A 14,980-nucleotide genomic window follows, 5' to 3' on the forward strand; every position below is an offset into this window, starting at 1 on the left:
CTGCCTGTCTCCTAGCTTCTGGTGGCTGCTGGCAATCCTTGGTGTTCCTTGCCTTGTAGAAGCATCACTCTAATCTGTTTTCATCTCTACATCACCTCTCTTTTGAGTCTTCAACCTAATCTTCTGAGGACACTTGGATTTAGGGTCACCCTAATCAAAGATGATTTTATCTCAAAATCCTTAACTTACAACTGCAAAGACACTTTTTCCAAGTAAGTTCTCATTCACAGATTCTGGATGGATCTATCTTGGCTGAGAGGGGCACCATCCAAGTCACTACAGGCATCATTCCAATTTATAACAGCTTATATTGCTCACAGTGCATTCTGATGTGAGACAGGCAGGCACTGGAAGATATGCTATGTGGACAAAGTGGACCTATTTTTATACAATTTTGGTTTTTAAAGGATTTATTGAGCCCTAGACTCGGGGAAGTGCCAGCAGTCTTCCCTAGTCTCAGTCTGGTTGGCCCCAACTTCCTCTTCAGATCACAGCCCAGAGAGCGCTCCTCAGAGACATCTCCTTGGCCCACTCATCTCATTAAGACCTCTTAGTTACTGAGTTCCATAGCAATCCATGCTTTCCCTCCGTAACACAACTCTCAATTGTAAATGGGTATTTGTGTTTATTAATGCTCGTCTTCTCCATCTGACAGTGCCTACCCCGCCCCCCAAATAAAGGCAGCTCCATGTTGGTCTTATTCAGTCCTGTGTACCCAAAGACTTGCTGACTGAGCCTAGTAGATGTTCAATAAGTATTTGCAATCAGTTCTCTCTTGCCATATTTCTCCTTTTGTCCATCCTCTCAGCAAGGAAAATTCTCAGGGAGACTTCTCTGTGGCTGGAATCTATTCGGGTCATTTCAAGTTTGAAAGACACAGAGAGAGACTGAGCAGAGGCTAACAAGCAACCAGCAGAATTGCCTCTGTGACCATCACTAGAACGACTGCTGAAGTATCCTGCCCAGAGCATTAAAGAGTCAATTACATAGTAGCATCCTTTAACTCCACTTTCCTTCCTTCAAATTTCTCTCTTGTCTCAAATGTGCCTGAAAGTTGGATTCAGAATATAGACTTACCTTAAGAAAGCTAAATTATTTATTTTTGTTGATAGTCATCCAAATATGTGTAACGTTTCAAAAATAAGCATGGTAAAATTGTGACCGCTCTACCTTAGAGAATGTGACTATGACTATATATTTTATGTTAAATTTCTTCTTAAAAGAGTAAGGTAGCTTTCTTAAAACTTAGAAAATCATAAATGTATAACTTCCCATTCGATTTTATAGTCATTTATAAAAGCCTTCACTCCATTTTTTAAGGAATCTCTGGAAGCCTGTAGAAATTTGGTCCCTGTATCCAGAGTGGTGCACAACATTCTCACCCAACTGGAGAGGACTTTTAACCTGTCTCTTCTGGTGACATTGTTCAGTCAAATTAACCTGCATGAATATCCCAATCTGGTGACGATTTACCGAAGCTTCAAACGTGGTAATGAGATTTCTCAAGTCCTTTTTGCATTTAAAAAGTTGCTATGGTAAAAGTCGGGGTTTACTTCTAGCCCTGTGGAATATGCATATTAATCCCCCACTTTCTCTCTGGGGAGGAATGGATCATATGCTCTCATTGGTACAGCTGCAGGAGCAGCCCCTTGCTAAAGCTGATTCCAGCTCTCTAAAATGAATTTCTAGAGGACATAAACATTTCTTATGTGTGCTATGAATTTGGAAAAAATCATAGAATTTGGCATACTGGACAATCTATAGGGAATGCATAAAGTGACAGAAGTGCAAAGCTACAGAGATCAGGTCGGTGGAAGGACAAGGAGAGTCGGGGAGGAAAAAAAATGAGTAAGGATGGATAATACTAAGTATCTTTTTATGGTGCATTATCACAAACACTTTGTTTGATTATCTCATGTCATCTTTAAAACAACCCTTTGAAGTCATTTTTATCCCCATTTGACTGACAGAGAAATTAAAGCCCAGAGGTAATTTTCCCACAATTACTTGTCGGTTAAGAAGCAGAGCAAGAGTCCTACTTGGGTCTCCCAATACCAGGGCCCAAGATTTTAACCACTAGTCCAGACAGGGACAGCTGGAAGGCAGATTGTAAAGCTAGAGAAGGGAAGAAAAGTAGCTACAGAGAAAGGGAGGGAACCGCAGATGTAGCCGCAGAAAGAGAGGGTCTGAGAAAGAATGGAGCATGAAGTACATGGAGAAAGAAAAGAGATTGGATAAATAAAGGAGCAGGAAAAAGAACAGTGGCAGAGCTGGGAAGAAAGCAGCCAGGGAAAGAGAACAGGCAGTAAAGTCATTTTAGGTTGGAAGTAAAACACTGGCCAAATCATATGTTCACTTACTTCAGAACAACAAACGAAGGACCACCAGCTCACACTGGATTGTGATATTTTCATTAGTGGAATCACCATTGTTGACAGTTCCTCCTTTGCTCTCTGACACTTCACTATCAAAAGGCTTCCCCCTAAAGGGGGAGATGATTTCTTGAGCTAAAGGGACAGTGAAAGGGGCAAGTCCACCTCCAGGTAGGACCCACTGTCCTGGCAGTATACGGACAGCATTAGGAGAGGCATAGCCTTAAAGGCTGTGCTAAGAACACCTGAAAGCCATGGAGACCCACACACTGATGTGCCCCTAACCTGGCTGAGCCTCAGTCATCTTCCAGGATCTTCAACTTGATGATTTTGTTCTGGATCCCTTTCCAAAATTTGAAGTTCCTTTCCTTTTTCCATTCACTGGTTGAGACCATTTTACTTCTGAAATAAATTATGGAGAAAATTCTTAAGAGAAACCCAGCACTAGCCATGCAAGGGAATAGCATGTGGAAAGCCAAGGGTCTGGGGTATTGTGGATGGGAAAGAAAGCTGGGTGTGACCAGATCACAGGGTACAATAGAAGCCACAGAAGCTGACTCTGCAGAAATGAGCAGAAACCAGAATATAAATGTCCTAATACACCTTGCTGAGGAATTTTTGTTTTCTCTTATTTGCTTTGGGGAAGTGTGATCTGTTTATTACAACAGAGACCTCTTTTAAAACTATAGCATGTTCATTATTGACTAAATTATATGACACCAAGATTAAAGAAAATTAAATCCCTGGGTACAAACCCAAACTCAACTTTTCTGTATGAAATCATTTTGGTATTAGATCGGGGCTTAGATGCAGTTAGTGTGGCACTCAATGCCCAAACCAGATAAATAAAATAGAAAGGGGCCACAAATGGATAATGATGACAGTGAATCAGTTCTCTGCACCTGGGGATGAACAATGAATAACTCCATGGCCCCATCCTATTGGAAGGCATGTATTAAGAAATCCCCTTCCCCAAGTAATTCTGAGTCTCCAGTTTACTGATGTGTGTCCCTTCACCAATCCCAGTTGGTGCTTCCTATGAACGGCAGAGTGGAGACACACCAATCCTAATTGAAGCCCCAACTGGCCTAGCAGAAGGAAGCTCCCTCCATACCCCACTGGCGCTGCCCCCACCACAACCCCCTCAACCAAGCTCTTCACCCTGTGCACCAAGAGTTAGTGAGCCTGGAACATCCTCGCAGCAAAGCGATGAGATCCTGAGTGAGTCGCCCAGCCCATCTGACCCTGTCCTGCCTCTCCCTGAACTCATCCAGGAAGGAAGAAGCACTCCAGGTGAGAAGCAGATCCCATCCTACACCCGTATATCCTCAGTCTAAGGTGCCTGTGCCATGTTGCCTCCAATCCCAGCGTCTTGACTTTTATTGTCCTAGTTCTTCTCTTGCACCCACCTTGCCCATACACGACCCTTTTCAAGAGGGACTATGAGCACTGCTGGGGAGTGGGTAAGACCTAGAGTCTAGAACACCTGCTTTCCACACCTGGGACATTCCAACCCAATGCCCTTGTGCCTTGATGCTCTATCTGTTCCAGGCACTTTTAACATTCACTCTCCTCCCTGACATCCAGTCCCTGTAATCTGTAATAATTTCCTTTCCTCCTTCAGTGACCAATGATGAGTTAACATCCAAAATGAACGAGGAAGAAGACTCAGAAGAGATGCCCAGCCTCCTCACTAGCACTGTGCCAGGTAATACCAACTGGGGCTGATACAGCTTAGCTCAAGGTGGCTGTGAAGGGAGAACATGCATCTGCCAACCAAGAGGCTATGGTGGGAACCATGGGAAAAGGAACTGGGCGTGACAAAGGAAAAGAAACAGAAGGGGCCAATTCACCAATGCGGTAATGCAAAACAAACCAACAACCAAAACACCATTCTGAATTGACAAGTAACCTGTGTAACACTCACACTAGTGACCCTTAGCTGATTCCTCACCCCCACCTGATTATGGGGGCCTTTGAATTTCAACATTCTTCATTTTTATATGGTTTGGATTCTAAGAGCAATGATCAAAATTACTAGAAAAGATGATAAAATGTCTACAGGTCTGCTAGACCTGATATTTAGCTTCTAAAATTGTATCACCTGCCCTCCCCAAACCATTGTCATAATGGAGTTTGATTACATTAAATATAAGAATGGTATGATATTGGGCATTGTCAAAAATGATATCATGGATCCCGAGCTCTCCAGTACTGAGAAGAGGGCTCCTCTTTGATCCAAATAATATTTCATCCACTCCTCTAATACCTACCATCCAAAAAGGTTAACATAATCAGGAAGCTAACAGCAATGGAAGAACAAGTGGCTAATTGAAAGTGAATGGTTGCTTACTTTCCCACTCCATCCCATCCTTCCCCAGGCCTTGGTTGCTCAGTTACCCTGTCATTTTTACTTGTTGGAATAGAGCATTCTCTTTCCTCCTCATTCTGGTCCCTGCTTGCTGTTCCTGAGATCTGAAACTTTTTCTTCCTCCGTTCAGTGGCCAGTGACAACCTGATCCCCCACATAAAAGATAAAGAAGACCCCCAACAGATGCCCCACTCTCCCTTGGGCTCTATGCCAGGTAATCTTGGTTTAGTCAACCTAAAAGCTTGCCTTTGTTTCTGTGTCTACCGAGAGGAAAGGCCATTCAGATCTTCTAGGGAGGGGGCTCTCCTCCCACCTCTCAACAGCAATCTTGGCCCAGCTTCCAGTTTACCCAGCACTGGGGAGCTTGAACAGGCAGGAGATCTGACCTCTGAATGGATACAGAGTCCTTGGGGGAGGGCAAAGGAGGCAAGTCTGGAAAAGGTAGACTTGGATAGGGCCACAGATCATGATGGACAGAGCCCCACCAGTACCTGTAGGCTTGGACTCCAAATGCCACAAAGCACCTGAAAGGGAAATATTCACCTGCCACAACGGGTTGTGGCAGGAACCCCAGGAGAAAGCACAGGGAACTGAGTCAGGCTGGACTGTTTGACGGAGCCACTCTTCTGAGACCACTTCAATAAAGTAGGGCTCAAAACTGCTCTGTCAAAATGCAAAGCAAATGAATAAAAACACTATGTGGCCCTAATAGTGAACTGGTGCAGTAGACAGGGATGGTCCTCCTTCCAAGCCCCAACCTAATGGTGGGGAATCTTCACTTTCAACCCTGGTCATTTCTATATCATTTGGAGTTTAAGAGTTGATATTACTAATATAATTTGAAAGGTAATAAATTATTCCAAAGGTCTAATGACTGCTTGCCACCTGCCTCAGTCACCTATTCCTACGCAGGCCAACATTTGAGACCAATCTCATAGCAGTGTGTAAAGAAAAAGGTGACAGCTTTACGTGAGATGGGCCTTTATTTGTAATGGCTTCAAGTCCTCTGTCTTTCTTTGTGCAGCAAAAACTAGCAGAGCTTTATATATCTTTGCTGTTAACAGGTGCTAGCAAGCACAAGCTTGCTCCTGCTTTCTTCAAACAATCCTTGTATACAGAAATATATAAGGCATTGAGCCTTCTTTGCTATTTCTCCAAGTAAAATAACCACAGATAGAGCAGTTAAAGAATATCCATACATAGACATCAAAGCAATAAGATGTATTTTTCATACAGCAAAGACATTCTCCTCCATCGTGGACATCAGGTTTCAATGTCACCACTTTCCACTCTCAGCTTCATTCCTTGAGCAAGGGCTGCTGGGAGCAGCAACTATGTGACTAGAGTCATGATACCCAGCACAGTTTATTTCTGCAATTTCCATTCATTGTACCCTCTTCACTCACTTCTCTTCCATCCATAAGATAATCTCTCTGAAAGGATCAGACTGAGCCTCTGCTGTGGGGCAGTTGTGCCCTAGTTCCCTGTGATATAACCACAAGCTAGTAAAAATCAAGACAGAGCCAGGGAATTCTTAGGGCTAGCAGATTCCCAGCCCTGGGCTGCATGTACTTTCTACTTTTCTAGTTCTTCCATTGACTTCCCTCAGCACTTTCTCTTCACTGGATCTGAGCTCTGAAGTGACTTATATTTCTTTTGTCAGAGATAAGAGATGATTCTCCAGAACCAAATGACCCAGAAAAGCCCCAGGAGGTATCCAGCACACCTTCAAACAAGAAAGGTAAGGAAAGCATTTCTCCTGTAGAGGTCAGAAGGGTGAATTCAGAGTTGCTTTCCGTTTTTCTGACTATGTCTTGTCAAGAGCATCACTATGTGACCACAGTCCTGATGCCACAGTTTGTTTCTGCTGTTTCCATTCACTGCATCTTCCAGAAAGGCCTTTATGAAAATTATCAGGAAACCAGAAGGCTTTTGGGGATATTGAAATATGCCATTGGAATTGCCTTTTCTGAAAAAAATCAATCTCCTATATTCACAACTTCTTAGAGTGTTAATTGCACTTCCGTCTTTAACTGAAAGTTGGTTCCCCAGAGAGGAACCCACTTCCTCTTAAGACACGGCTGGGCATTCTCTGCCATCCATCACTCACACCTCATGGTGAGAGGCAGGTTAGATGTCCATCCTTTGCTGCCTACTGACCCCATCCAGCCCCTTCCTCCCTGATCCTCTCCTTTGAGGCTTAACCATTCAATTAAAATGTTTGCTCACTCATCATCAATATCATCCAATAATTTCCCCAATCATCCTTTCAAAGGCTGTTTTTCTGTCATTTCAAGTCGCAGCATCATCCTAGATGCCTTCAGGGTACACATGGATAACAGACAACTCTGTTATCCAATACTCTGGACCCTCAAATACTTCATCGTCTCACTTTCCATGACTTTTTCCTCCACCAATTCTTGGCCTCCCATACCCAAAGGCAACCTATAGACCCTATCATCATTCAAACCTGGCTCGATTTCCCAACAGTTAATTCCGGAATTCCTTTTTTGATACCTATCCTTGAGCTTTTCTCCTTCTATAGCTATCCTTCAACCTCTGATCACTCTTTTTCCCAGCCCAATTCTAACAAACAAACAAAAAAAAGAATCAAAAATATGTTTTTCTGTTCTTATTTATTTATTGTTTCCTCTGAAGTTGTCCTTCAACCTCATTTGGATCACCAGTCCACTGGCCTTTCCTCCTTCCAAGCCATCTGCTTTTCTTTGCTGCCCAGCTTTTTAACATTGACACTAATTCACAGTCCAAGAGTCATCATTTCAGTAATCTATTGCCATTATTTTAAATCTGCCTTTCCTCTCTGCCTTTTCCTGGAACTCTCTGGCAAGTCTTGGAAGACACTACTTACCTACTTCCTGTACACTGCATCTGAAAGCCAGCAGCGCTGGAGAGAGTTCCACAGCAGGGCAGAGTACACTCACTGGTCTTCATGGTTCCAGCACAAATCATCTCTCCTTACTGTGTGACAATGCTACTTCCTGCAATAATCCTTTCAAACCTCAAGCTCTATTTTTCAAACCTCTGACCCCCTCACCTCCTGCTTTTTGCTCAATCAATGACTTTCCCTCCTGCACCATAAGCAGATATCATATGAGAATCCCCTTATTTGTGCTGCTAGCCCTACAAACCCTAACTATATCTGTCTTCCTCCTCTCTGAGTTCCCTCCTTCTCTTCTAAGACAATCCTTCCACCTCATCTTCTAGTATCCATGATCCCTTCTCTCTCAAGTATTCCTTACAGCAGTATCTCTCACACAAGAATCTGCATTCAGACAATAATTACATGTATCATAGCTCATTTAAAAATGCTTTTTCTTGATTCTCATCTCACTTCAACTACTTCCATAGCTCTCTCCTTCATTTCACAACCAAACTTCTAGAAGTGAGTTACCTAAACTCCCTGTCTCCATTTCTTCATTTCTCCTTTTCCTCTGTCATTTTAGAGTCCATCTTCCCCTATTATTCCCTGAAGTAGCATCGCCTAAGGTCACCAGTGACCTCCTAGCAATGTGGTTGGAAGGCCAAGAGTAAAAGCTGAATATCACTGACATATAAGATTGGGAGATCAATGTTTGTAACTATAAAACATTATCCTTTCTTTTTAGGAAAGAAAAGAAAAAGATGTGTCTGGTCAACTCCAAAAAAGAGACATAAGAAAAAAAGCCCCCCAAGAGGTAAGATGAGAGTGCGAGAGAAAGCTGAAGGCTGGAAACAGCTCATGCAGGGCTTACAGGTCAAGCTGTGGAGGGTTGAATTTTATTGTAAATGCAATGGGAAGCCATTGAAGATATTTAGTCAGTGAAGGGACACAATCCAAGCTCAATTTTGCTACAGTGTAAAGAATGAGTTGGAGCTGGGAAAGAATGGAGACAGGACAGCCATTTTGGGGCAGATGCCATGAGAGTTCTTAGTGGCTTGGATTCAGATCTGACAGTGGAGATGCAGAAAAGAGTGCCAATTCAAGATCAGTTTTGCAGGTATTGTTGACAGGATTTGACATATTAGCTACAGCTGAGAAAGAGAGAAAAACCAAGGCCCATTCTTCAGTTTCTGGCTTAAATGAGTAAGTGCTAATTCCCATTGCTGAGGGAAGATGTAAATATATTGGGGGGATAACTGTTAGAGTTCAATTTTTGACCTGTTCCTTTAGAGGTTTCTGCTGGCCATCTACACAGCTGTGCATAGATGTGTGTTTTGTCAAGAACTGTAAAGGGTCTGAGATGTTACTCCACTTGCATTGGTATATCCATATATATATATATATATATGAGTGCTGCCGGAACACAAGGTATTTGGGTCAGGGAAAATAATTCTTTACTGATATTCACAACCAGCTCATCAGCCAGAGCAACACTGCAGTGTCTGTCTCCCATACACAAACCAAAAGGCAATGCTAAAAGAGCTAATGGAATCTTTCTATTCAAAATAGACTATAACTCATACATAAGGGATGTCGAAATGATGGATTTTCGGTTTAGATACATGAGAGGGACAGCCATCATCCTCTCCTCCTGAAAGGAGAAGAAAAAGCTTTGCTGCTTTGAGATAAAATGGAAAAGATCCTGATTCCCAAGGTCCCCATCCTAACCTTTGGAATTTAAATGCATCTTTCCAAAGGCCAGAGAAACTCCAGGTGTTGCTGACTTTTACGACCGAAAGATGTCTCCAAGTTCTGGGCTTTATCCCTTGTGATATATAGATGTGTAGGGAAAGACCACTCCAGTTTTCCTGGTACTTTAGGATTTAACCTAGGAAGCTAGTCCTGGGTGAACCCATTTGGACATCTCAGGAAATAAGAGAAGTTGTATTATCCCTTTAGATCAGAGCAATTAACTAGAAAAAGAGCTATAGCTCTAATTCTCATGGTATGTGAAGAATACAATGTTTCTGGGGAAGTGAAAGCAAGTATCTCCTATATTTATATTGTATATACTTCCATGTCCCGGGGGCAAGGGCTTTTTATAGGAACACTGAGAAATCAGGAAGTTATATTCCCCACAATTTGGCACTCATTGAAAAAGTCTGGTCCATATATATATGAGTATATATATATATATATTTATATATATTTACATATATATATCTGGACCAGATATGTATATACATATAAATATATATTTTTATATATGTTATCAGTAAAATAAAGGTATTCTGATCTATGGGAGAAGAAGAGAGAACCACAGACCTAGCCCTGCTCTCAGAAGTCCCAGTGGAAGAGGAATCTAGCAAGGCAGACTGAGGGAATGAGACCAGTGAAGACAGAGGAGCACCAAGAAAGAACATATTAGCAAGCCAAGAGGGAATGGTTGACTATACTGAGAGACTAAGATAAATTCAGAGAAGAGGGCCTTGAGTTTGGTCAGAAAGAATCACTGGAAAATTTAAGAAAAATTTTGGTGATGGAGGCAGGAGCCAGTTGTATGGGGAGGATAATGAATGGGAGGTGATAACGTATGTAGACAACTCTAGCTATAAAGGGAAACAAAGCAATAGATGGCAACCTAAGCCAGTGGCTTAAAGCTCCTTTTCCCTGACTTAGTTTACCCTTAGTATGATCCCAGTGTCCAAAATCACAGGGCTAGTGTCCTTTTAAGATAATTTACCGAAATGATTCCATTCTATGAAAAGTAAGTGACCTTCCTGGGCAGGAAGGAGAAACAAGCTGCTTTCTCCCCCGTTCTACTTATTAGTCAATGCCCTCTCACCATGTTGTGTGTGTTCTCTGTGAGCCTCCTTGGTTTAGTGTAAACCGGTCAGGTTATTCAACTCACACTCCTGAGCTTTGTTAAACACTCTCACAACTTCAATAACCACCTTTACACTGACGGCTCCCAAGTCTACATCTTCAACTCAGGTTTGTCTTCAAGAAACACATAGCCAGCTGCACACTGGGCATCTTTGTTTGCAAGTCTCCCATTGACACTACAGTCTCAATATACCTGAAATTAAATTCATCTTCTTCACCAAAAACCTAGTCTTCTAAGTACCATTCAGACATTTATTCAACAAATACGCAGTGAGCACTAACTGTATATACCCATTCTGAAAGCTGAAGATAGTTTTTATTTTAAAGAGAGAAAGCAAGAAAGTGAGCAAAAAAGAAAGGGGAAAGCTCATGGAGCTTATACATCCTGGCTGGGGGAGAGAAAGAATGTAAACTAGAAAGCACATAAACAAGGTAATTTCAAGTAGTGATTCAGGATGGAAGAAAATAATGGATAGGGTTACAATAGTGACTTGCAGTTTGGGGTGGGAGTCACTTTGGATTGGATAGTCCAGGCAGAGGGACTCAAAAGTGCAAAGAACCTGAGGCAGAGAGGAACGACCAGTGTTGTTGGCAATGATGAAGAAAGAAGGTGGTAGAAAGTGAAAAAGTAGACAAGAATCAGATTATGTAGGGTTTCACAGGCCCTTGGGAGCCTTTTGTAGTTTATTTAACTTGAAATGTGGAACCTAATCTACCCAGGCGCCAAGCAAAAACCTTAGTCATCCATGACTAACTGAACTGTGTTAGCACATTGACAAGGTCTATTGGTTCACCCTCTTCTTTTCTACATTAAAATCTGATTAGTTTATTTCCGTGCTTAAATCTTGTCCATGGTCTCCTATTGCCCTTAGGGTAGTGTTCACGATGTGATTGTTAAAGCTCTCTCCAGTCTAACCCATGCCTTACCCTCCAACTATTAATATATCTCTTTCCATTCAAAACTCCAGTCAACCACTCTGAACTTTCATTTCCTCCCATTTCATTTCTCTCCCCTTTGATCCTTGGCATGTGCTTTTCTTTTTGGATGCTATATTCTGAACCTATGCTACTCTCCGTAAGTGTTTAGTTATCTCCTTTTCATCAGTGGTGTTGGCTTATGTCTATCTTAGGAATGCATATTCTGACCCCTAAATAAGCCAAGCTGATCCCACAGTTTCTTTTTTTTTTTTTTTTTGAGGCGGAGTCTCGCTCTGTCGCCCGGGCTGGAGTGCAGTGGCCGGATCTCAGCTCACTGCAAGCTCCGCCTCCTGGGTTTACGCCATTCTCCTGCCTCAGCCTCCCGAGTAGCTGGGACTACAGGCGCCCGCCACCTCGCCCGGCTAGTTTTTGTATTTTTAGTAGAGACGGGGTTTCACCGTGTTAGGCAGGATGGTCTCGATCTCCTGACCTCGTGATCCGCCCGTCTCGGCCTCCCAAAGTGCTGGGATTACAGGCTTGAGCCACCGCGCCCGGCCGATCCCACAGTTTCTACAGTACCCAGCACTGGCTCTTTTGGAAGATTCCAAATACTCTATTGTAATTACTTATATAATGTATCTCTTCTAGGCTAGATGGTAATGTCCTGGCACAAATGAGCTATTATTTTTTAAATGAAAAACAAATGAAAGAAACCATATTTTTTGTAACCCGAAATTTGAGTAATGATCTGACAAAGGATAGTTTATGAATTTATTATTGTGTTATGAAAAGGGGTCATAGACACTATGGGCACCACATGGTGTAGACACAGACTAAAGGTTATTGGAGGGAAATTTCCAATACAATTCTCCAAATTCTTATTATCCCACATTTAGGGCAGACATAGGTAGTCTGCACACCCCATGGCCAACAGCCCAGTACTAAGATGCCCACTGCCACAGTGCTCTACACATTATAGGATTAGGGAAACAGGGAATGTCTATGCAACCATGCAATTATGAACACTCCCTGGTCAGAGAAGAGACTTTGTTAGAGAGGGGAAACCTCTAGAGTTGGGGGATGGTGTCAGATGGTCAGTTCTGTTGAGGTAACTCTGACCTTTTGACACCTCTCTGCCAAGCTACCGAAGGGATGCCAGTCTCTTCCAGATTTGCCTTTCTTCATATGGTATTTGAATGAATTTTTTCAGGTTTTTTAAAGGAACCATTTTATTTTAAATGGGACAGATGATGTGCTTTACATTTTCTTTTTTCCAATTTTCCAATATTTTATTGGGGTAAAATACACATGACATAAAATTTATCATCTCAACCATTTTTAGGTGCCTAGTTCAATGGTATTAAAATACACTCGCAATGTTGCGCAGCCATCACCACCATCCATCTCCAGGACTCTTTTGTCTTGTAAAACTAAAACCCTGTACCCATTAAACAACTCTTCATTCCTCCCTGCCCGCAGCCCAACAGAGATATTTTTAAGAGTCATATTATTTTACATTTAATTAATCAGCTTTATTTAAAAAAACACACACACATAAAAAGATGTTTCAAAATTGTAAGATAAAAAAATACATAGTAGTGCTGAAAATATACATACAACACTCTCGTATTTTCTGTAAGTGTTCTCATCTCTGAACCACTCCTTTAGTTATGCAGAGAAAAAACCTAAACTTGACAATGAAAGGCAAGTTTTAGGCTCTATCAGGCTGCCCCACCCCTTCTGGATAAATTTTCAGTAATTTCCGTGTTTGAACTTCCCGCCAGCCCTGCGTCCCACGGGGCTTCCGCTTCCCCTCGTCTTAAGGGTTCACCCATGCCTTTTCCTCCGGAAGTGGCCCGCGGATATCACGGTACTTGCATGTGGGAGGCGTGGCTGCACAGTCTGTGTCCTTTCTAACCTGCAGAGAACCGTTCTTGTTCAACAGGACAGTGGTCATCCTTTGGAATCAGCTTCTAAAGTCAGCAGCCAGTGAAAATTGTGTTCTGTTTCCACAATGAAGCAAACTCACCTCTGTATCCTCTGGCATTGCACCTCCTCTGGGTCTCAGCCTCACCTTCCAGCTCTCCCTCATGGTAGCCGCCTTCTTGGCAGGGTCCTTGCCTCTCAGGTTTTTCAGTACCTTGCACTTTGCCCACTGAAGACACCTAGAAACTTTTGGGAATTTCCTGTACCATACACAGGCCCTGGGGAACTTGGAGTGCTTTGTAAGACACTTCCTCTCCACCTAGACCAGACTGTGTGGCCACCTTGTGGTGCAGTCAACACAAATGAAAATCAGGAAATAAGCTCTAGGATTTCCGGAGATTTATCTAGTTGATTGCAACAGGTCATACCAGGAGTGAAAGCAGATGGTAATTTGGGGAGACAAAGAAAGGTACATGTAAGAAGAAGGATATAAGCCGGGCGTGGTGGCTCATGCCTGTAATCCCAGCACTTTGGGAGGCCAAGGTGGGCAAATCACGAGCTCAGGAGATCGAGACCATCCTGGCTAACATGGTGAAACCCCATCTCTACTCAAAACACAAAAAAATTAGCCGAGCGTGGTGGTGGGCACCTGTAGTCCCAGCTACTTGGGAGGCTGAGGCAGGAGAATGTCATGAACCTGGAAGGCGGAGCATGCTGTGAGCCAAGATTGCGCCACTGCACTCCAGCCTGGGCGACTGTGTGAGACTCTGTCTCAAAAAAAAAAAAGAAGAAGAAGAAGGGTATAATTATAGAGAAATAGCAGGAGAAAAGTGAAGTACAGGAGTACAGAGATCTGAAAGGGTGGGAGTTGGGAGCATGAGAAAGGAAGTCACTGATTGGGACAGTAGGAGGCTCACTGAAGACCCCAATTTAAACTACTAACAAGTCATTATTTGGTCCAGATGCAGCCTCACCTAGACATGGAATCCAAAAGAAGCTCAAAATGGTGGATCAGGTTCCTCAAAAGAAAGATGACTCAACTTGGAACTCCACGGTAGTGACAAGGGTCCAAAAGGCGAGAAATGAATGTGCCCGAAACTCCAGATCAGAAGGTAAGACTGATGATGGAATCTGCCATTTGAATGGCTCAATGTGGGAGGGTCTGTCCTGAAGCAGGTACAGGGTTAAGTAGATATGTAAAGTCAATAGAAAAAGGAAAAAGTACAGACAATGAGGATAGGATATGACAAGAGAGACAAAGAAAGCAAGCATCTCTTGCATCTGAGAAGTTTTTGTGGAAGAAACAGACGTGTTCACAGGAACAGCTGTGGCCTAGGGCAGCAGTTCTCAAATTTTTGGGTCTCAGGACTCCTTTATGCTCTCAAAAATTACTGAGGACCCTAAACAGCTTCTGTTCATGTTGTTTATATCTATCTACGTGTACCTTATTAGAAATTAAAACTAATAATTTTAAAATATTAATTAATGTAAAAGTAACAATAATAAACCAATTGCCTGTTAATGTAAATAATGTTATTTTATGAAAAATAAATATATTTTCTAAAACAAAAAAATAGTGAAGAGTGACATCATTTTATGTTTGTGCAAATATCGTTGATTGTGAGT

The 14,980-nt window shown here is 42.4% G+C and overlaps 1 protein-coding gene across 1 annotated transcript in view; it reads left to right on the forward strand.

Moving 5' to 3' along the window:
• SP110 (SP110 nuclear body protein) overlaps window positions 1-14,980 on the forward strand; it is a 53,725-nt gene that overhangs the window by 8,328 nt on the left and 30,417 nt on the right. Inside the window, 7 exon segments of the mRNA XM_033229927.1 lie at window positions 1,321-1,489; window positions 3,399-3,665; window positions 3,997-4,080; window positions 4,874-4,957; window positions 6,407-6,484; window positions 8,370-8,438; window positions 14,317-14,466. Of these exon segments, the coding sequence (XP_033085818.1) occupies window positions 1,321-1,489; window positions 3,399-3,665; window positions 3,997-4,080; window positions 4,874-4,957; window positions 6,407-6,484; window positions 8,370-8,438; window positions 14,317-14,466 (901 nt within the window).

Source organism: Trachypithecus francoisi, unplaced genomic scaffold (genome assembly GCF_009764315.1).
Source record: "Trachypithecus francoisi isolate TF-2019V2 unplaced genomic scaffold, Tfra_2.0 Lachesis_group13, whole genome shotgun sequence".
Taxonomy (NCBI): domain Eukaryota; kingdom Metazoa; phylum Chordata; class Mammalia; order Primates; family Cercopithecidae; genus Trachypithecus; species Trachypithecus francoisi.